Below are 24,307 nucleotides of genomic sequence, written 5' to 3' on the forward strand. Positions count from 1 at the left end.
GTGTTTAACATTTTTGAACTGGTATTATAAGAACACCCTAAAATTTATTATTTTTAAAACGTCTATGCTCAATTCATTTTTTTCTAATTTTTCTTTAATTTGCAATTCTTTAGTATATGAATCTAACACTACAATAATCACCCAAGTTAGAATTAGATAAAAGTGTTGCACATGCAATACTATCCCGAGTTCAAGGTAATATTCCACTTAAATGATTTGAGTGGCAAAAAAAATCTTAGACGTGCAATCCTATATTCAATTTTAACATTATTGTGTGTAACCAAAAAGAAAACTCGGTATAACTTCGAAAAATCAATCCCTTAATATCAAATAATAGAAAGATATATTCTGCAAAAGAATAAGGAAAGTGCTACCAACATAAACAGTATTATATAATTTTAATACACAGTATACTGCAGTAAAAAAAATACACTATATAATAAAATTTTACAATTTTACTCCTTCCACGAAGATTGATTCAATTATTTATACTCTAAAATATACTTTAGATCGATTCAAACTGAACCATGAATGCTCCATTCTTCCATAGCAATAAATCGAATATAAAAAAAAGTACGCCAAAGAGACAGTAGATACTATCCCATAAAGCAGAACTATGCGCATATTCTAATTATTTACTTTCATCTTTAAATAAAAGATTCTACAAAATGCATTGAATCTTTAAAACGGTCAACTAAAAACGACTTGATGACATCCCTCCCTCCCTCCCTCCCACAGATTTGTAAGAAATTTGTGACCTATTTAGGACTATAGTACACCCGCCACCGAAGAATGGCATCTGACATAAAACAAGTAACTTAACAAAATCAAAGAATTACAAAAACAGACGAACCACCAAATATCCCCGCCGGACCTTGTTAGTCCTTTGCAGAAGAGGACAGCAGCACTAAATGGCTGAACTCAGATCTTTTTCTGGGACAAAGATGTCGAGATGGACGCAAGGCTACATGTACCCTACGTATTCCATTCACAAAAACAATCACTGCTGTCGGAGCATAGGTGAAACTAAGGTATACCTCTGTCTAGAACATTTCTTCAAAGTGCCACATATTTACAAGTATAAATTGCTCATCCAGCATTGTTAGCAACTTCTGCGGCTCTCTGCCTCATCATTTCCATCACAGCAGCTCTACGCCGTGAATCAGACTGTTGCTGCAGCCTCCTTAGATGTTCCTTTAAATCTCTGATTTAACCCAAATAAACAGTGTTAATACATACAAAATCTATAAAAAAGAGTTAACTCGAGAATATTGGCAATGCCTGATCTACAAACCTGCAACGTGGTACGTGGCATTCAGATTCTTTGCAAGCACGAGCATGAAGTTGAAGTAAATACCACATTTTCTTGCAAAGAACACAACCTCCAGAAGCCCGTGTTTTGCAGTGCATGCCATGGCGGAAAAGCCCCTTCACCTTGCGACAATTGGGATATTGGCAATGTGCAGAACGACATTGGGATGCATGAACAAGGAGATCAAGCATTTTCCGTAGCTGTAATTATAAAATTCATTTATATCAGAGATCCTATATGTATGCAGAAAGGTGCAATATCCCCACCAAGCAAGGTGGTGTAAGAATGGCCAAAAAAACATTTGTAAACACTAGAACAGAGTCCGTCCAAAATGCATGGGGAAAAGTCAAAAAAATCAAAAATCAATATCCATGCTTCTACAAAATATTACACACGCAAAACATTACAAGGGATGGAAACAAAAGCTGGAAAGGTTGATGGGTTGCAGCTAAACCAGATATATTTATAACTATAGATAATGAGCAGAAGCAAGCAATAGCCGGAAAAAAAGAATTAAAATCATGGTATAATGAAAAAAGTGAAAAAAAGCTTCTAAAAAGTATTAGAAGTAATCCACAGACTACAATTTAACAAAGATGCACATACGTCTTCACACATTATCTTTACAGACTATAAATGATTAAATAATTAATAATAATTGTGACCACAAAAAAAAATCATGTCATTTGATGATCTGTTTTTTTTTTTTTGCCAATATCTTTGAAAATCATCAAACATGAAATACAACAAGAGTCCTAATTTTTCTACTCTGATCTATGTAGTCAATCTCACCTAGCGGGGGATAAGGCTTTTCTTGTATGCTTAAACTCAAATTTAACTTGCATGGTTTTTACATACTCCACTTGTTATACTTAACAAACAAAGCAACTCCTATCCTTGCTCAAATTTCATTACATGTGAATATATGACTGCTTTATTTGACATACAAAATAAACAACTGAGATAAAAGCAGATTCAATGCTATGTAAAACAAAGGAATGGATCCTCTCATGTACAAGGCAGATCGCACTCAAATCTTGTGTCTATCTCTCCCTATTTAATGTGATATCAAGAAAGAGATAGACACAAGATTTAAACATGACTTTGCCATGTCAAAATTTCACATGAGAAGATCCATTATCATAAGACAGTCCATGGGAGCTAAAACTACAATCTTGTACAATACCTGCACTACTCGAACCTCCCTTGCTTCTGTGTTCTGAGCATCACGGTCCACCATGGATGGATGATTTGTCAACTTATGAGGATGATCAATACCTCCATCCTTTTGATAACAAGCATTGCATACATCATACTCAGGGCAAACCTCACAACGCCAACCTTGACCAGTTTCTATGTCAAGATAGCATATATTGCAAGTTGTCACAAATGCTGGAGCCGTTGGATTATGAAGATGATAGAGAACCATCATTGAGGAATGCTTGGCCCGCCTTAGTGTATCATACTGGTAATGATTTCCCTGGCAGAGACTCAGAAATGCCTGTCTAGTGTCAAAGAATTCGCTCTCAAGAATATCATCTTTGTCCTTTGTATCAGAAGGAACATCAGTAATTTCAACCTGCATTAAGATGCAAGTTTAAAAAAATTCCAAATTCACTTATACTTGGAGCTACCGTATGATTGTGTATGTATTTGAATAGTTTATTTTGCTTTCAGAAAAGTGAAAAACAAAAAATGCTCAAGAGTTTTCACTAAAAAGTCATTTTCTGAGTATAAAATAACTAAAACCAAACATGCAATATACTAGTTCAAACTAGAACTCCATAATTTGTCTAACAACTTAGTTCCTCAAAGCACACTAACATGATTGACAGTCGAGTACTAATAAAATCTAGCAAAGCATTGAAGAACAGAAGAAATGAACTAGTACAGAAGCACTAATATTACATGTAAAAAATTAGAGCTACAGCTACTTACCGGATAAAGAGTATGTTTCTCCCTGTGGTTAATAGGATGTCTTTCTCTCTCCTCACGCTTTAGTTCTGCTTCGTAACACCTAAGAAAAGACAAGACAGAATGTGTGACTAGCAAAATTGATTGGTGAGTTTGGAAGTGGTTCAGCTGGCAAGGGATAAAGAAAAGGAGAATGATAATAAAAAGGGATGTTAACAATAAATATTAATAAGATCATAAGATATGATGTCAAGATACTAAAAAATCTGGTATGGAGACAATATCCACAGCAGTCTGCCAGTTTCAATATTTTGTCCAAAACTGTAGTAAAACTTCTTTTATAGTTTGAAGTGTTATGAATGATGATGGATGGTGGCAAACCAAAAATCAGTCAAGTCATTAGCAGAAAATAATAGCAGATGAATGACAAGAAAAAAAAAACATCATTATAAGACCTGCATAACTTAAATAATAAAAGTTTAACAAGTTTAACAAAAAAATAGACACAATTTAAGCATTTCTAGTACATCAAACTGTTGAAAAGCCTCCTTAATTGCAATCACTCCTATCCCACCTTAGTTGTGGCCTCATTGGGGGTTGCCTTAATTGCAGCCTCAAGGGTGGTGGTTTAGTCCCACATTGACTAGAGATATGGCTTAAAAAGAGTTTATAAAGGTTGGACAGTCATCACCTTACAAGTCAATTTTGTAAGGTTGAGTGAGGTCTTAAGCCCAAATTCTAAAATGGTATCAAAATTGATTGTTGGGCCAACAGCCAACTGCATTTACCACGCTCCAGGCTAGTAGTCCTGGGCATGAGGTGAAGTGTTGGAAAGTCACCTTAATTGTGGTCATCACTAGCCCACCTTAGTTGTGTCCTCTTTGGGGCTGCCTTAGTTGTGTCCTCTTTGTGTTTTATCTCTTTTCTCATCTGTTGGGCCTCAAATTTGTTTAAATATGTTTTTAGTCCCTCAAATTTAGGGGTTTGTCTTTTTTAGTCCTCCAAATTAAAATTTGCATTTTTTTAGTCCCTCAAATTCGCAAAATTCTTTTTTTAGTCCTTCATGTGGTCAAAAGCCGCTACAAATTGTGCATCCAAACCGCCAAAAATCAGTCAAGAACTAAAAAAAGCATTTCACAAATTTGAGGGACTAAAATAAAATATCTTAATTTGGGGGACTAAAAAAAGAAGACCTCAAATTCGAGGGACAAAAAATATTAAATAGTGGTCATCCCACTATCTGCTATCCCACTTTTGGGGTCGGCTCTCCGCTATTCCCGGATTGTTGACTACTATAGGTCTTGAGACCAATTTCTAGGACAAAATTACTGAAAATATCACAATGTGTGCTAGAAAGATAGCAACAACACACATAATGGAAAGCCATAAAAGTAATTACCAAAATGTCACCTTGTTTCCACTTTGCTTATTCCTTTCATAAGATTTGTGTAGGAAAAAAAATGAAAACAAAATTTAATCTTCATTGTTTCTTGTATAAATCTTTGAAGGCAAGAGTAAAAACAAGGTGGCATTTTGTAATTATTTGTGAAAACTGAAAATAAAAATATAAAACATTTTCTCAAACCAAATACACCCCTAATGAGCGATGATTTACACTAACAACTACTTGAAGAATATTCAGATTACCAACACAATAGTCTAGCAAGCACAAATATGATATGGGCATGGATATGACACAACATGGGCATGGAGTCACGTCAGTTTACTAAATTGTAGGGGACATGATCAGCATACATGTTTGAGCTTCATAGACTTCAGTTTAGGACTACTGTATTTAGTTAAAGAAGACACAATTTTGATATTAGGTATAGCATTTAACACATCAAATGACAAAATCATGAAGATAAGATTGAAGAATCCTTACCTATCACAAATATGAAAATTTTTGCACTGGTTGCAAACCCAACGGTTGCCAGACACCATTAAAATACAACAGCTAGTACATGCATGCTGCAAATGAACCATAATAAAATCTTCCTTCATTGGGGAAATGGTTTCACCAAGCTGGAGAAAGATCAAGAATTTTATAAGAAATTATCAAACATAAGGAACCTAACAGATAAATATTTGAAAGCAGTAAAGTAAGGAAACAATATTAATGTTTGAAACTTTAGTTATATAGTATGGCATATCCAAAGAACTTAAAAATGACTTGCAAGGGATCTCATTTACCAAGAGAACATAACTATTTGTATTATACATGTTTATTAGTGAATTACTTTGTGCATAAGGAGCAGGTCCTTTGAGGCATTTCCTGAGAGATCTGACTGACCAGACGCTTTTAAAGCCCTTTTTGTTATAGTCTTTTTAGTTGTTCCCTTTTTATTTTGTTTTCTTCCATCTTCCTCTTGGCGAAGCTGATAAATTAAATCCTCTGCAGCCCCAGGCCAGTAGTCACCATCAAAATATGGGAGTCTTGCAGCGGTAACCTTAGCCCTACATTCACCAGTAGATACAAAGAAATGATCGTACAAGTTGGTGAGATCAACCACAACATTCTCCTTGGAAGCTTTTCTTAGCATGGCCAGATACCTGAAGAAACATGTTTACAAATGCTGAAGTTAGAGATAAATAACCTAATCACATTGTACAAGGAAAATAAATAGACAACTTTTTTTCATTTTGTCTATACTGAAGCTATTAGGCTCACCATTCACGTAGCTTATCGGATTTTGGTGTTTTCTGAATTTCTGGATGGCAATATAAAATATAATCTTCTCCCTTTAATGGAGGACAGGCCCAGATATAGCAGCTTGTAAAACCACGTTTCTTGCAATATTCAAGGTATCCAATCTAAAAAGAAATAATTTGTATCAAACATAATTTACAGGAAGATAATAACCCAAAACTAGAATATCACTAAGGAAGGGTGCCAAAGCAACATCTTGGTGTCCAAATTTACCAGAATTTCATGGTAAACAAAAGTCCGAAGAGCCTCTCCAGTCACTGCTTTAACCTCGGGCCTAAAATACTTAACAGAATCCAAATATGAAAGATACACGCGGCGCTGATTAGGAAATTGACATTCAGATCCAAATTCTTGAACATACATGCCAAATAGGCAAACTTCCACACCTTCTATCTTTTGAAACAACAAAACTACCTGGAATAGAAAGCTAAGGGCATCAAATAATATTCATGATTAATGATTCGATTACGATCAGATTGATAAATCAACTTTCTCATCACCTTTGATTTATATGGAAATTCTGTTGGGTAATTCTCTTCCTGAAAAATCTCCAGAAACCGCGGTTTCACTTCTAACTTTTTGTCAACAGATGACACAACTCTTACAACAAGAGCATCAGCCCCAGGAATCTGGCAACACATCCAAGTGAATATGAAATTAGTAATCCATAGAAAACCAGGATATGCTAGCAACGAGTGTAATAATCAATATCCAAGAAACATTAAAAAAGAAAAAAACACAGGTGTCTAAAAAAATATAAACACAACAACCAAGCCTTATCCACTAAATGAAGTCAGTTACATGGATCGAGCAATAATGTTAACAGACCACAGACCTCTATATCCTTCTTAATGGTTTCGCCATTTTTTCCCATGGTCTCCCTTTACTTCTAACAATAGGGCAATCCTTCATCTAATATACTCTCCTTAGTGGGGCTTCTATAGGTCTTTTCCATAGTCCACACTACTCAAACCAGCTAAGGCAAGATATTATCATTTTTTTCTATAAGGTGCTACCCCAGCTTTCTCTCTAATGCATTCATTCCCAATCCTTATCCATGCCCACTCATACAACTCAATATTCTCATCTCTGTCATATTCCTCTGCTGTTGACTTTTTACTATCCAAAACTCAGTTTCATATAACGTTGCAAGTCTATAGCCAAGGTAGTCAAAGTCGAGATCTTACATAGATTGGAAAGGGTAAGGAAACATGTAAATTGTGTAATTGTAACACGGTTCATTAGATATGACTATAAAGTTATAAACCTATAAATAAATGCATTTTTTTTTTTAACTGCAAAGATAATTTATATTAAAGTAGGAAAAGTACCAGAGGTACTACAAGATACATAGGATAATAAAATCCTGTAAGAACAGAGAAAAAAAAACAACCCAACAACATACCACAACCCTGCCCTTCACAAAAAGCATTAAATAAAAACTAGAGGCATTGCTGAGGACCAATAATGAAAAGGAACATTGAAATCCCTTTCCCACCCCTTCATCCAAGTCCACATAATGCATATAAAATAAATAAGATATATAACCTTCAAAGTTCAAATTATGACTAACATTTAAATAAACTTAAAAAGTACATAAAAAGTAAAATGCATGATACAACTTATAAGTTACAAACTCCAAAGTTACAAGCTAACAATTCTAAATAAAACTTTTAAATTTTTGGACAACACATAAAACTTAAAATACCAAAAGAAAATAAGTTGAGCAAACCATCAACTCGATCCCTCAAGTATTACCCTCTTTCCTAAATAGTCCTTGAAGTAATGAGATTATGTAAGTAGTCCTAAAGTATTGAATATTCATCAATTTAGTCCATACATTGATATATTTTACTAACACCCAAGGATTAATTTGAATGATTTTTTCAATACTTGGGGGACTATTTAGTATGATTTATAATACTTGAGGGATTCCTTATATAATTTGTTTACTTTAGGGACTATTTAGGAGAGAGAGTAATAATTTATGGATGAAACTGATGGTTTATTCAAACAAGTCACTCAACAACACAACACCAAAACAAGTCAAACCAAAGTGGGATCATCCACAGCACAGCACAGCACAGTATTCAGACAAGTCAAACAGAGGAAATAGAAACTCTTAGAATGTGGGTTTGAGTCTAATTTAACCCCAAAAGCTAGCTCATAGGGTGAGGGTTGCGCCCCACTTATATACTCTATATTGGCCTTATCTCTAGCCAATGTGAGACTTGGGTTTTTCACAATACATCCCCTCACGCCCAGCGCTTTTGGGCTTGGTGCATGGTATGTGGCTCATTTAATGGATCTAGGATAAACCTCTGATACCATCTTAGAATGTGAGATTTTCGCCTAACTCAACCCCAAAAGCTAACTCTTAGGGTGAGGGTTGCCCTGCACTTATATACTCTATATTGGCCTTATCTCTAGCCAATGTGCGACTTAGTTTTTCCCAATAGAAACAAAACCCAGTTTGAAAACAACAGAACCAGAAGCAATCAAACTGACAAAAAATGCAGAGAGCCATAGAAGATGAATGGAGAAGAACCCAGTTGAACCAAAAGATGGGTGCAAAGGTGAGCAGAAGAAGAGAGTAGAGGTGCAGACAAGTCGAAATGTACAAGGAAAAGAAGGTTCGAGGATTTTTCTAAGCGGGTGGGGCTGTGGGGATGATTCTTGTTTTTCCCCAAAGAAAATGTTCTTCTCCTTGGCACGATGAAGTTGTCTAATTCCACCAATTTTACCCTAAGATCATGTGATCCCACCTATCACACCAAAACTGGTATTGAAAACGGGATCATTGGGCACTTGAAAAAATGTAGAATCATGCAATCCACAATCAAAAATCACAGTTTTGACTATAATGCTTTTTGTCATAGGTAACACTCAAAGCACTCCTCCATTTTATCCACCTACTTGAATCTTACGATTTACATTACCCTCAATTTCTCCATTATATTGCACGATGATCCAAGTCATTTAAACTGTATAACTTGTGGTAAGGTATGGTCTCCAATTTTCACCTTTAAGCTAGCCTGGATACTTCTCTTGCTAAACTTATATTCCATATATCCCATCTTACATTCTTACTTTTACTAAAATGAAAGCCTTGTGCTTCCAAAGCTTATCTCCACATCCCCATCTTCCCATTGATTTCCTCTCTCATATCTCAAACTAGGACTATATCATTTTGAATAAAGTATGCATCTGGCACCGGCTCTTGGATAGAACAATAAATAGATAGATCCAAGAACAAGGTGAAATAATACTGGATTACAGGCAACCCTTGGTATAATCCTACAGTTAAGGCCGACCTTGTGTTCTCACACTAAACATGACCTCCACGTACATATCCTAAAATAATGATGAAAGAACTAAAATATACTAAAGAAAATAAATGATGAAATGAAAAAGTGAACCAAACCAATACAAGAATCACCTCATCATAACTTTTTCCTTGAAGCCTTGCCCTTTCTAGTCTTTCTTGCTTTAGCCGTTTAAATAATCGCTGTTCTATGTGATCACTAAGAATAGTTCTCGGCAAATCCTTGGCTCCAAGAACAGCACTTTGCGGTAAGGGCTTGCGCTCTCCTCTTTCTACCTCTAGAATATAGCAGTTAGGGCAAGTATATTCAGCTTGTCCACCATCATTTCTTCTACCATTAAATAAGGCACAAATTTGATGTTGCCATGCTTCACACTTATCACATTGAACCCACTGCACACAAAGAATAGATGGTTAATAAAACAAAAAAACTTGTTAACTGAACAACAAAATGACACATGGCACACTTAACATACCCATTCCTCAGTTTCCTCATCATTCTTCTTCTTTTCCAATCTTGACTTGGCAATGGGAGTCCCATCAACAATGATGTTCTCTGTACGAGCATCATTATAGCAAGGAAGACAAAAATAATGTCGTGTGTCACCAGTGCCCGTGGTATAATACATATTATTGCGTTTAATGCGAACCCCACAAGTTGTGCAATAAATAGGCGGTGGTTCAAAGGTAAGCTTCTCAACAGCACACAATTGACAGGAGTTCTCACTCATTGAATGCTCCATTGCTTGATTCTTCTCTGCTTTTGACTTGCTCTGTGACAAGAAAATGATGTTATGGTAACATGTGGATACCAGATATAATTAGAGAAATACTATGTAGGAAATATGCCACATGAACAATTAAAAACTAGTACAATATAATGCTTATCCAAACCTTAAAATTTATAACACTTGGGCTTAGGAAAATAACACAAACTAGGATGTTAAATAGCAAGATGATAGGAAAAGAAAATTTAAAGTCTACAGTAACAACCATATATTTGGACTAACATCTTTGGCTGAACATTTAGATACAAAAAATATAATGATTGAATTAATCTTTGTGGCTTGTTGTATACACAATGTTATGAAAATGGCATTTTATGAAGTTGAATGCATCATGTAAATCAAGCTTCTAGGCACAAGTTATAAGAAATCACATTTCCACAAAAATGACCAGATGAGATGGATAAAAGATTCAAGTAATGGAATAGACGACAGATGTCTCATCTGGCATTAAAAGATTCAATTAATGGAATATACGATAGGTGTCTCATATGCATAAAAATCAAACATCAGTAGACCATAAAAAAGACTCAAGAGACAGACAGCAAAGGGTATCTAAAAGTATGTGATAGTGATTAATCAGGCATAAAAGTTATCCAATAGCATAATAAGCATAGTTCAAATTTTGTCCAGCTGATACATTTGGAGTGGACTTCATGTGGTGAATCAAGGGAATGCAAATGAAGATTGAAGTACTTTCTATTAACTACATTCACAGGCTTTGGTCAGAGAAAGGACGGCATGTTGTTAGAGAAATATGCTTTCTATAATGTTTTTTGGTCTCTTCGGCTAGAACAAAATCCCTACATCTACAAAGAAAAATAATTATCCCTAGATTCACCTTGGTATGAAATTTTTATCAGTCTCTCCATGTTTCAGCACATGCTTCCTTTCAAGGAATCCTATTAAGAGTTGTAGAGAGAAAGGAGTTCTACTACAATGTTTTTGCTTCATTCTAATAATTTTGCTTTTATAAATTACTAATTAAAATACAAAAGTTGCCCATTGTTGCGATGCCAAATACATTCTCGTTCTGTCTCATTTGATTTAGTGTTAGACAACATTACAACTAAAAATTTTCTTTGAACTAGTGACTTTTCCAGTTACTGCTGTCCTTTGACTAAAGGACGTGAAATCAAACCTGAGGTCACTGAAGAATTACATGTGTGTTAACAAATGCTTACATAAAGTCCAAATCATATTTCAACTAACAAAACGAAAGTCAAGTGTATTGATAGGAACAATAGATATGCAAACTATTATCAAGAAGAAACATTATAATAGATTTTAAAGTACAATGGAACAGGTTTACAGTAAACTAGTACAGATAATGCAGTATTATTTAACTAATGAACTAAATTATACTTTTCCAATGAAAAGATGGCACAAGAATACAAAGACTTACCTGGCCAACCCATTGCCTGAGACCAGTGATATGTTCCCTGACTTGCTCTGGAGTAAATAATTCAGTTAATGAGACTCCTTTTATTTTTGGCTTGCCAGATTTGGTTCCAGCTGCATTTTCAGATGCCTGCACAACATTTTCTTGTCTGTCTTGTCCAGTTTCTTTCTCAGTTTTCATATTTTCAGGCCTAGCTAAATTAGGAGGTTCCTCATATTTGACAGGTTCGGCACTAGGCATTTTATAATCTGCATTACTGTTATCCATTTTCATCTCACTGAGTTTTTCATGTACCACATGTGCAGAAGCTTCAGCCTTAACTTCTGTAAGCTCAGATTGGATTGAGATAGACTTCTCAACATTGGGATAAGCTTGGCGTTGAGACTGAGCATCCCTGGAAACAAGAGATTCACAATTTGCAGTAAAAGATGAAGCAGAATGATCATTTTCAGGATTAATAGGCTGGGCACAATGCTCAATCTTTATACGCTTTATAGATGGGTGCAAGTCCTCTGAAGTTTCAACAACTAAGGGAGGCTTCGAGATCAATCTAGGCGATGCACCTACAATATTGTAAGGTTTAGAGGATCCATTCACTGCAGTTGGCAAGCTTGATTCAGCTTCTGGCCGAATCTGAGGCTTGAGTTGAAATGCACGTCGATACTTTCTCACAAAAACACAAACAGGGCAACATGGATCCTTGCAGTTCATAAAATGATGAAGCAACACCCTGGTATGATGGCAACGAGGATATAGACAATGGCGCAGGGTGCATCCCTCTATGTGCTTGCATAACTTCTGTGCACTAGAACAAAACCGTTCTTTGCATCGTCCTTCAGGGGCAGAACAACGTCGAGCATGAAGTAGAAATAAAAGCCACCTCTGTTGATTCCTGTGCGCCTTTTTTATAGCAATTCCACAGTCCAGCTGCTCAGCTGAGCCTCTAGAAAGAACAGCCCGATCAATAATAGATCCATCTGACGATAAATTATTGCATTGAGCTTCATCTTGCCCAGATATTCTTTGATGAAAATCCATGTGGAGATGTTGATCATGTGAAATACTGTCAAGTATGTGGTTACAATCTTGTGATTGAGGCCATTGGTTTAGAATTACAGATTTGTTGAAATTATTTTGAGACTCTGCAACCAATTGATGATGGTGCAACATTTGTTGTGAATTTTGAGGTGTTGATGATGATAAATCATGGTGACCAGATGGGAATTGAAGATGTTGAGCACCCCTAGAGCAATCTTCAGATGAGTTCTGCTGGAACTGACTCTGCATCTCAGATATGTGAAACTGTTCAGAGACATGAGAATTGGGCACTTTATGGTGTTCAATTCCAGGTTCAGGCTTCACTCGGTTTTCTATATTGGAAGATAGCTGAGACTGACTGAATGTGTCACTGTTGATCACATGCTGAGGCTGTTGACTTTGCATAGATTGAAATTGCTGCTGCGAATACTGATCTGGCTGTTGCAATTGTTGAGGCCTTTGCTGATACTGCTGTTGAGAATGCAGAAAGCCATCTCTTGAAGTCAATGAAGACTGAAAATTAAACTTTTCTAGCTGGTTAATTGGTTGGGACTTTATATGAGCAGCCTGCTGCATACCGTGCAAATTCGAGCCACTTATCAACGAGCTAGTTTTGGGCATTGATGGTAATTTAACTGAATTAGTGTTCTGATTGTTCATCATAGACCCAGAGGATGTCGCAGATGCATAAAAGTTTCCAGAAGCAAAATTGTCAACATTATTCATTCCATACCCATCACCTGATAATAGAATTGTTATCCTTTCTGAGACATGTCAATTTCTAAGGCAAAAATACAGAACATGCAATATGCATACAGACACAGATATAACCCAACAAACAACAATATAGCCAAAAAAGTTATGCAGCTTAATACAGGTGCTGGGTAGGAGGTAAAGATCTTAAGCTCATTCCTTGATGACATAAAGAAGAAAGGAGTAAGAAATATTACCCTGCACTACTGGTTTCTGATTTTGATCAAAGTGCTGCTGCAAATGTTTAGGAGAATTAGCATAAGTTGAGGCATAGCTATCAGAAGAAGTGCCAGGTTCATTTGCAAGCTGCATATTGTTTCCAATCATGCCTGACCCACAATTTATAGCACCATTTGAGTTTGTAAATGGCTTCTGTAGTAAACCAGATCTCATTCCACTACCCATTTGGCCGCTAAGGTTCTGCAATATATGACTATTTTGGCCACCAACATGCTGCTTCTGCTGCTGTAGCTGAGACAGGGGTACCATAGTAGACTCTACACTGGAAAAGGCACCACCATTAGTATTATTAGAATCTATATTCATGTGTGAGTGATTACTGCTGACTGTGAATCCAGGAGTGGGAATCATCTGGCTAGCAATTCTCTGCAACCCCATTGATGAAATGCTCCCCCCCGAGGCAACAGAAAAACTGGTAGAAGACTGCTGATAACCATTAGACAAACCTGCAACACATAGACTCTACAATGAAGGACAAGAAAAGAAAAAAAAAAGGATTGGTGAAGAATAATAACACCTATATTACCATCAAATCTATTTAAGGTACTGCCAAGCATACCACCAGCTGGTAGCATGTTTACACTATTGAAAGATGTTGATGCTATGCTATTACACCCACTGGCAGAAATCATTGAGGCATCCATAGAAGATGCAACCATCATGGTTGAATTTGGAACATGTGACATACCAGGGGTTGGTATCATTGTACCAATTGGGGAAGAGTTAACAAGCTGCGGATATTGTTGGTTGTGATTATTCATAGATGCTCGTCGGAGGAAATTAGATAAACGACTCTCCAGTGTATCCAAGTTCATATAATCCTCCTAAATGATAAGTACAAAGCATTGTCAACATAAAAATAATATTTAAATTAAGAAATGAGTTTCAAGGTTCCATTTTATTATTTCCAGAATCAGAAATCTCTAGTGTTTAAAATCAAAGAACAAGATTTAGATCCTTCCAAATAATGGAAACTGGAAAAGAAAAATAACTACAAGACCAGAAGAAACCTTAGAGAGAGCAGCTTTTAACATGCCCTCCTCCAAGCGTTTTGCAAGATCCTTAAGCTTCTTTCTCTGTACATCTGTAACTGGCTGCTGTTGTCGTTGCAACAACATATCAAAGCTGGAAGGTAAAACACAAAATATCTATGATGAGAACGAAAAAAACTATTGTAGTTGGAGTTTCTCTTGTGCACACATTATATCTACTATTTTTAAGTCAAAAAACAAGTACAGGTGAGGAAATTGGCACGTAATAGAGACAGAGAGGCAGTAATGTAATTCACTTGATGGCATCTACACTGCAGGGATCCCATAGCAACAACTTGGATAGAATGATATAGCCATAAATTATAAAGTGGAAGATAAAGAAGCACGGTGTGACTCAATGTTGTCAAGCAAGTTGCAAATACAGTTTCACTCACAGCAGGTTCTTAGATTCTTAATAAAATTATGAAAATTATTACATTAAATTCTTATAGGTTAGCTTAAATATTCAACTAGTCCATGCAAGTGAGCCACAAAGCATAGCACATAAAAGAGAATTAATAATAATGATCAAGTGTCAAAAAATAATAATTTCCTTTCACTTCTGTTTTCAGATAACTCCAACTATCAATTTCGTTTATGAACCTATCTATATACTGCCTTTCATAGTTGAGTTTAAGCTAGCATGTTTGTAGTTCGTTTTAACAAAAATATCAGTCTCCACTTCTTATACCTACAGATAAAATTCCTAATAAGAATCAACGAAGACCCAGAAAGAGTGCAGTTAAACAAATGAAAAAAAAATGCTTACATCTTATCATGAATAAAAGTGCGAGCTCTAAGAAAATCCGGATCCATATTAATTGTTGAACGCGGTACACCCCCTAAAGGTGGCATCTGGTGAGGTAGTGCATTCCCATTCAGTTGGGTCAGACCAGACAATTGAGACCCTGCTTGATTAGGTACCTGTCCTGACATCTCCCCCGGAATATGTGCCTGCAGTTTCATCTTCTATATTTTTCACATAACTCAAAAGCGTAGCAGGATTCCACCATCAGCTAGCACTGAATCCGTACCAGACCCCTGTAATCAGGGTACACACCAATAACTTACGTGAATTCAATGCCAAAATCCATTTGAATGTAAATCAACGGACAACAATTTCATTAGTGGCACGAAGGGCATGAAGGAAATAAAATAGGAAGAAGCCTATATCATCAAGAGCAAGAAAAGGCAAATGATACTGAATGCAAGCAATTTTTATAATTTTTCCTAAATTCAGTCAACAGAAAAAGGGGGTCTACAAAATCACGCTACGCTGATCCCCTTCTGCTAGAAATTGATAACTGAAAGATTAAATTTATATTATACAAATTCAATCAAACATAAGTACTGCAAGAAACCCTAAGTACCGAATCGAATCAAAATATATACACATATATATATATATATGTGTGTGTGTGTTAAGGAACACGGAAACCCTAATAGCTTGATGGGTTACCACGAACCTATAACGGTGAACAATCGAGTGCAGACCAAGCACGAATTCGATATCGCAATATGCAATTGGAAAGAAAACCCCCAAATGATCCACGACCACGCCGACGAGTTGCCGTGGAGAAAGAGAAAGGTCGGTGACACCTCTCACCAAGGCACGTGCGGAATTTTGCCACGAATGAATTATAATAACAGAAACAAAAAAGAATCGATAAATAAATACTTCTATGACTATAGAAAACCCATACGAAAGACGGAAACTAAAAACATTTGGTCTACCACAAAACTAGAATGATTTCCGTTACGGAGTTTAGGCTTAATCTTGATTTTAAGAAGACTTTATTATTTTTTCTGTAATCTCGTTTATGGTTGATTTAGATATTTTTCTTTTTGAATCTAGCTCACTTAGACGTGTGAGTTGATATAAACTTTTGACATTATCTTTAATTTTCACCAATAAAAAAATATATTTTTTTATAAATATCCAGTTATTATGTATATAACAAATAGATTTCAATGCAATATTGATTTTATTATCTAAAATTTGCGATATTAGATAATTATTTTAATAATTAGAGATATTTATTATTTAGTATTTAATAAACTAACTTGATATCATGAAAATCGAAAAAACATATAATATAATATATATTATGATTATGATTAATTGATAATATTAATATATATATATATATATATATTTAATCCAAAATTACAATATATTCGAATTAAGTTAAACAGAAATATTCATAATTCAAATTATTTCATAAATATTCAATTATTTATTTTTTAAATATTTAATTTAAGGTTATTATCATATATATATATATATATATATATATATATATATATTATTCAAATTTCAATTGATAATATAACAATATGCTGTTACCACCACATGATAATTTAACTATTATTTGCAACAACAAAAAACTAATTAAAAATTATCATAAATATTTATAAAAAAAAAAAAAACTACGTGTGATTTTTCACATGACATCACTTTGTTTCACACCACAATATTCATCAATCAGAATTTAAATATCAATGCACATAACTACTTCTAAAAACATTCATACATCACATATATAATAAATGAAGAGGTATTAAGTAATTCCAAAAGTAATTTTAAGAAAATTAGTATTCTTTCTTATCATTGACTTTTTAAAAAATTTATGAATTATAATAAATAATTGATGTTAATCATTAAATATAAAAATAATAATAAACATAATAAATAACTTTACAAAAGTGAATCTTAAAGTAAGTTGATGGATATTCATAATTATCCCTCATATCTTAAAACAGATATACAAATTACATATCAAAGAGTCAGATTTAGCTCAAAAAGTAAGAAATATGTGTTTACCATAATAAACGTATTCATTGATAAGTATATAAAATAAAAAGTAAGGAAATGCATTACTATTCATTTTCTCTTTTAGTTTGTGACATCTGCATCTTACTCTTAATTAATTTAGTCTCAAGTATCTTGTATTAAATTCATTTCATAATTTATGTTAAAATATAATTTATGTCTTTTACTTTTTTATATGTGATTTTAGTTTTTTTATTTTTTAATTAAAACATTTTATTTTTTCATTTTAAAAAATTTACGATTTTAATTTCATATTTTTTAATTTAGATATATTATCTCTCACTTTTTAAAATCCACAATTTTAATGTTCATCACAAATTTCAAACATTAATTCATGTATTTCATAAACATTAATACATGTATTTGATAAACGGTGATCAACGTATGTTTATTTATTATCTACATGATATATGTATTTTAAAATTATTTAATTACTAAAAAGTTTAATTATTAAAAAAATTAAAAAATACACAAGTCTAAAATTTATCAAGGAAACTAAAATAGTAATTTTTAAAAAAATACAGAAACAAAATTTATTAATTAAAAAACAAAAAGATTAAAATTACATTTTTTTAATGAAAAACAAAATATCTTAAATAATAGGTAGACTAATATTTTTCACATTTTATAAGGATCTCAAATATAATTTACTGAAATTTAAAACTACATTACTTTCTTAACCATAAAGTTTATATTGTTTATTATTATATTATTTGGTGGAATCACAATGTTGTTTTTATATTAAAACTATAATGTGAAAATGATTATGCTTACGCTACAAAAAATGCTTACGTTAATTAACGATGATGTTATTTTTTAGGGAAAATACTATAGTAAATAAAAAATTCATGAATATAATTATGAAATTTAAATATTATTTTATTATTTCTCATAAATTTATAGAAAAGGTTTCGGTGATGTTAAATAATTCATGAATATAATTGTGGCATTTATGGGATTGAGTGTTTTGTGATGTTTTTTTTAGGGAAAGTATAATGGGAAATGGAAAAATTATGAATACAAATTATTTTGATTTTTTCAGAAAAAAAATGGAGGGAAAAATATTATAAGAAATAAATCAATTTAATAAATGAGAGAGAAATTTATTATGTTAACTGAAAGTGAATTAATTAATTTAAATAAGCAAAACATAATAATTAAGAGACGATTTGGAGTGTTTTTAATTTTGAGTTTTAAAATTTTTAAAAAATAAAACCAATTTCAGTTTTTTATGTTTTTTAATTTTAAAAGAAATGTAATTAATTTTATAATAATCTTTCAACCAGTCATTAGTTTTTGAAAACAAACTATAATAATTGTTTCAGATATCATTATTTTTAGTTCTTATTTTTTTATAGAGGTCTCATGATCCTTTATGAGAAGTTGGATGTTAGCAAGATCTGATTTTAAATACAAAAGAAAGAATCAATGTGAATTAAGAGTTGCACTTAGTGGGTCATTAGTCAATTTGACTTATCACCTTGGGATGCTTAGATGGGTTGAGTTAATTAATTTTGATGGACTATTAATATTGGACATAATAACTAAGTCCAACATGGATGGACCAATCACTTGATTAGAGAGAAATTTTGAGAAGAATTTGTCCAGAGAATAAATTCTCTCACGGAAAGAGAAGAAGAAAAGCTCATAAATTTTAACCAACTTTTAGAAAATGATTTATTTTCATTCTCAATTGTATTTTTGTCCTATTTTGATGGACTATCATTACCTTTTATTTTTTATTTTAAAGTCTTTTAATTATTAGATTAGTTATTGGGCCTTGAGCTTAATTAGTAACAGTATAAATAGACTCTTTAAAGGTGAAGATTAATGAAATTTGAGTCTATTGTAAGAATTTTTCATTTGTTATTGTGTTAAGAATTGAAAGTGCTGATTTTTATACATGTTTTCAAGATGATCATAAGTTATCTAGTATCAATATCTTTTTGTCTTCCTTTTTATATAATTATTAAATATTTGTGCAAAAAAAAATACAATTTTCAAATTTGGAGTCAAAATTCCATTACAATCCATAGTTGGATAATTAAAGGGGTTAGGATCTAATGTGAATTTGACCGTCTAGATTTGGATATGCTCAATCATATATCTACATTCAAATTTGAATTTTGTGCACACAAAAAGTGCAGAGAAAAAATAAATAAAAAGAAACATGAAAAAAGAAGAAAGTAGAAAAAAAATCAAAATGTGACTATTGGTCTTATTTTCTTCTTCCTCCGTCAATCTTCCTTTGGTTTTATTCTCCTAGTAAAAAACCAAACATTCTTTTTAAATCCCTTGTTCTTTGTCCTTGTTTGTTCTTATTCACTAAGTTCTCATTGATCCTTGTTGTGTCTTGTCGTGTATAATCAATCCTAAAGGTTCTTACTTAAGAGCGGAGAACTTGAGTGGTAAAAGGCAAGAGTGGTGAGACTATTAGAGGGAAAAAGCCAAAAAGATTGAAACACAAGTGAAAAAAATATTGAGTGTAAACACGTGAGAGTGTTTGTGTTAGGATATTTATTTGTCCATTTACGATCACTTCTAACACAATTCTTGTAGTAATTTTAATCATGAGTGAAGAAGAATGAGTAGATCTCAAGTTGTTCGTTAAACCTGTTAATGAACAATTTCAAGCTTTAAAATTGAGATTAGATAGTTTGCAATCTCTATTTCGATCTAGAAGTTGTAGACGATCAACTTCAGAAGAAGAAAAGGAAGAGGAGTATTTAGATGCAATAAGTTATGGAAGAAGGCAAAGAGGCGAACCAACAAGAGATAATTATTTGGGGAGCATTAAGATGGCAATCCCTACCTTTCAAGGTAAAAATGATCCTTAATTATATTTGGAGTGGGAGAGAAAGGTTGAACATGTGTTTGATTGCCATAATTATTATGAGGAGAATAAGGTTAAACTAGTTGTTGTTGAATTCACTGGTTATGCTAGTATTTGACGGGATCGACTGGTAGGCGCATGAAAGGCCTATTAGTAGATGGGAGGAGATAAGACTGTCATAAGAAGGAGATTTATACCTAGCCACTATTGTAGGGATTCAGAAAGTTTCAAACTCTAACTCAAGGTTCCATGAGTGTGGAGGACTACAACAAGGAGATGGAAATAGCCATGATTAAAGCCAACATTGAAGAAAACCATGAGGCAACTATGGCCAGATTCATTGGAGATCTAAAGAAGGAGATAAATGATGTAGTAGAATTGCAACATTATGTGGAGATGGAGGGCTTGTTGCACAAATTTGTTCAAGTGGAGAGGCAATTGAAAGCTAAGAGTACTTCCAAATTTGCTTCCACTTCTTCATGGAAGTCAAATTGGCAAAACAACAAATCTATGACAAAGTCAAAAGATGAAGCTAAGTCCAAAAATTCATTTGCTACACCTAAAGGTAAAATGGAAATTAATTCATCTTCTAGATCTTGTGATATCAAATGTTCTAGGTGTTAAGGAGTTTGACATATTGTTTCTCAATGTCCAAACAAAAAAGCCATGATATTGCTAGATAATGGAGACATAAAGAGTGAGAGCTAGAGTGATGATGAAATGCCACCATTGAAGGATTGTAGTGATGTTGATGTTATTGAACCTAAATGGAGGTGTGCTTGTTACTAGACGTGTTCTTAACATGCAGCCTTGTTGAATCAAGTGGCCTCGGAATAATTAAGAAGGGGAGGTTGAATTAATTATTAATGTGTCTTGACTAATTAAAAACTTATCCTTCTTAATGTTGCTAGATTTAATTAGGCTTTTACTACTAAGTTAAGAAAGTAAAGAAAAGAAACAATAAATTAACCAAAAGTAAAAGTGGCAACTAAAAGTACACAGCAGAAATTAAAGAGTGTAGGGAAGAAGAAGACAACACAAGATTTATATTGGTTCGGCAACAACCCGTGCCTACATCCAGTCCCCAAGCAACCAACGATTCTTGAGATTTCTTTCAACCTTGTAAAATCCTTTACAAGCCAAAGATCCACAAAGGATGTACCCTCCCTTGTTCTCTTTGAACAACCAAGTGGATGTACTATCCACTTGAACTGATCCACAAGAGATGTACCTTTTCTTATTCTCAGTACAACAACCCAAGTAGATGTACCCTCTACTTGTACCACAAAGGATGTACCCTTCAATGTGTTAAGACAAAGAATTCTCAGACGGTTAGTCCTTTGAATTTTTGTAAGGGGAAACAAAAGATATCTCAGGCAGTTAGTCCTTTGAAATCTTTTGTTTAAGGGGAAGGGAAGAATCAAAAGAATTCTCAGGCGGTTAGTCCTTTGAATTCTCTTGGAAGAAAGAAGGGAGACACAAAAGAATTCAGGTGGTTAGTCCTTCTATTCTTTTAGCAAAGGGAGAAGTGAATGAAGAAGAAGAATAACACAAGTTTTTGAACAATAAACTTTTCTTGGAAGATAAAGTTTTAAACAAAAACTCTTAGAAAGAAGTTGAGAAAATGAATCAAAAATTTATGTAAAAACTTGTTATTTAAAATTCATGTCATGGTCACATATTTATAGTCATTTGATGACTCAAGTTAAAGTTAGTAACTCTTGACAATTTCTTTAAAACTAATCACTTTAAAAGATTGTGACTCTTTTGAAAACTAGTCACTTAAAGGTTGTGACTTTTGAAAAATTCTTCAGAAACAAGTCACTTTAAGAATTGTGACTTTTGGAAATTCATTTTTCGAAATCAGTCACTGGTAATCGATTACCACTATAGTGTAATCGATTACACATCAAAAGATGTGACTCTTCATGTTTAAATTTGAAAATCAAAACGTTTAGAAACACTGGTAATTGATTACAAGTATTGTGTAATCGATTACACAAATTAAAAATGTTTTGAAAATGTTTTATCACTAATTGTGACTCTTGAAATTTGAAATCTAACGTTTTAAAACAATGGTAATCGATTACATGCTCATGGTAATCGATTATACCTTTGTAAATTAGTTTTGAAAACAATGTTGGTTACTGGTAATCGATTACTACCTTGTGGTAATCGATTACCAGAGAGTAAAACTTTTTGCTAAAAGATTTTGTGAAAAATTCTTGTGCTACTCAATGTTTTGAAAAAAAATTTAGTACTTATCTTGATTGAGTCTTCTCTTGATTCTTGAATCTTGATCTTGATTGTTCTTGAATCTTGATTCTTGAAACTTGATTCTTGAATATTTGAAATTTGCTTAACTCTTGATTCTTTGGCATCATCAAAATAATCTTGGAAGTCATTGCTTCCACAAGCCTAAGGTAGGAGGTGATGAGGAGCCATGTAAACATATTTTTCATACAAGATGTCACATAAAAGACAAGGTATGCAATTTGATCATAATGGAAGTTGTACTAATGTTGCTAGCACCTTGTTGGTTGAGAAATTGGGTTTGCCAACATTAAAGCACCCTAATCCATATAGTGGTTGAATGATATTGTGGAGACATAAGGGTGACCAAGCAATTGTTGGTTTCTTTTTCCATTGGTAAATACAAGGATGAAGCTCTTTATGATGTGGTATGCATGATGGGCATATACTTCTAAGGCGTCCATGGCAATTTAAAAGAAATGTTACACATGGTGGTTAAAAAAATAGATATGTTCTTGTTTTGAACAATCACATCATTGTGTTAACACCTTTTTCAGCTCGTTGAGGCCTATGCCGATCAAATCAAAATTGTAAGAGAGTGTAAGTTGAGAGAAGAACAATTGAGCATTCAAGAAAAAAAGAAAAAAAATGAGAGTGGGCAAAATAAAAAAAAAAAGAAGAGAAAAATAAGAAAGTGAGTGCATTTGCAAAGAAAAGAAAGGTTAAGAGTGCATTGATGGCTAGAAAGCAGCTACTTGTACTTGCCTTGTGAGGTTGTTTCCTTCTTACAGAAATTTATTAATGTTTTCCAGAAGAAATTCCATATGGATTACCTCCTTTAATAGGTATTAAGCATCAAATTGACTTCATTCCTGGTGCTTGCTTCAATTCCAAACAAGTCATCCTATAGGTTAAGTCCACAAGAAACAAAGGAGATTCAAAGGCAAGTTGATGAGTTTTTGCAAAAGGGACTTGTAAAAGAAAGTCTTAGCCTGTGTTCTGTTCCTGTCTCCAAAGAAAAATGGGACATGGTGCATGTGTACAGACTGTCGAGGCATAAATAAAATCACTATAAAGTATAAATATCATATCCCTAGATTGGATTATATGCTTGATGAATATGCTTTGTGTGCTTTCATTGGAAAATTTGTTGTGGTGTAATTTGATGATATTTAGATCTATAGCAAAACATTAGAGGAAAATGTTGATCATTTACATGTTGTTTTTTAATGTTTTGAGAGAAAATAAATTGTATGTCAATCATAAAAATTGCTCTTTTTGCCATGGATTTGTTGTGTTCTAGGGTTTTGTCATTAGCTCAAAAGGAATAAGTATGGATGAAGAAAAGGGAAAAGCAATTAGGGAATGGCATGTGCCTAAGAATGCTAATGAGGTAAGAAGTTCTCATGGTTTAACAAGTTTTTATAGAAGATTTGTGAAGAACTTCAGTTCACTTGTTGCACCTTTAAATGAACTTGTCAAAAAGAATGTAGTGTTCAAATGGACTAATGTGCATGAGAAAACTTTTAATTTATTGAAAGATAAGCTAACCAATGGACCTTTGCTTTGTTTGCCTAATTTTGATAAAGCTTTTTGAAATTGAATGTAATGCTTATGGTGTTGGAATATGGGTTGTAGTGATGCAGGACTATAAATCAGTTACATACTTTAGTGAAAAACTTCCAGGAGATTGGGTCTGGATTTATATGAAGAAGGAAAGGTTTTTTGCTAAAAAAAAATAAGTTGCAACCAAGAGGAGATGTGTCTTTTCAAGTTCTAGAAAAGATAAATGACAATGCTTATCAACTAGACTTGCCAGGAAAATATGGTAACATAAGTGTTACCTTTTAATGTGACTGATCTATCTTTCTTTGATGT

General features: G+C 33.4%; 1 protein-coding gene across 2 annotated transcripts; it reads right to left on the reverse strand.

Moving 5' to 3' along the window:
- Window positions 1-604: 604 nt before the first annotated feature.
- LOC100787114 (histone acetyltransferase HAC1) lies at window positions 605-16,239 on the reverse strand. Of its 2 annotated transcripts, none has more exons than XM_006585624.4 (17): window positions 15,977-16,239; window positions 15,280-15,551; window positions 14,490-14,604; window positions 14,006-14,303; window positions 13,437-13,925; window positions 11,452-13,226; window positions 9,738-10,034; window positions 9,376-9,654; window positions 6,437-6,565; window positions 6,150-6,350; window positions 5,898-6,040; window positions 5,467-5,779; window positions 5,112-5,251; window positions 3,251-3,329; window positions 2,499-2,891; window positions 1,295-1,512; window positions 605-1,204 (listed from the first exon to the last, which is right to left on the reverse strand). In XM_006585624.4, the coding sequence occupies exons 2-17, from the start codon at window positions 15,474-15,476 to the stop codon at window positions 1,090-1,092; spliced, it is 5,181 nt and encodes a 1,726-aa protein (XP_006585687.1). In that variant the 5' UTR covers window positions 15,477-15,551; window positions 15,977-16,239; the 3' UTR covers window positions 605-1,089. The 2 variants fall into 2 exon arrangements, with proteins under 2 accessions (XP_006585687.1, XP_006585688.1); XM_006585625.4 differs by having other exon boundaries at window positions 14,168-14,303; window positions 15,977-16,238.
- Between the last annotated feature and the right edge of the window lie 8,068 nt (window positions 16,240-24,307).

This window comes from Glycine max, chromosome 8 (genome assembly GCF_000004515.6).
Source record: "Glycine max cultivar Williams 82 chromosome 8, Glycine_max_v4.0, whole genome shotgun sequence".
NCBI lineage: Eukaryota > Viridiplantae > Streptophyta > Magnoliopsida > Fabales > Fabaceae > Glycine > Glycine max.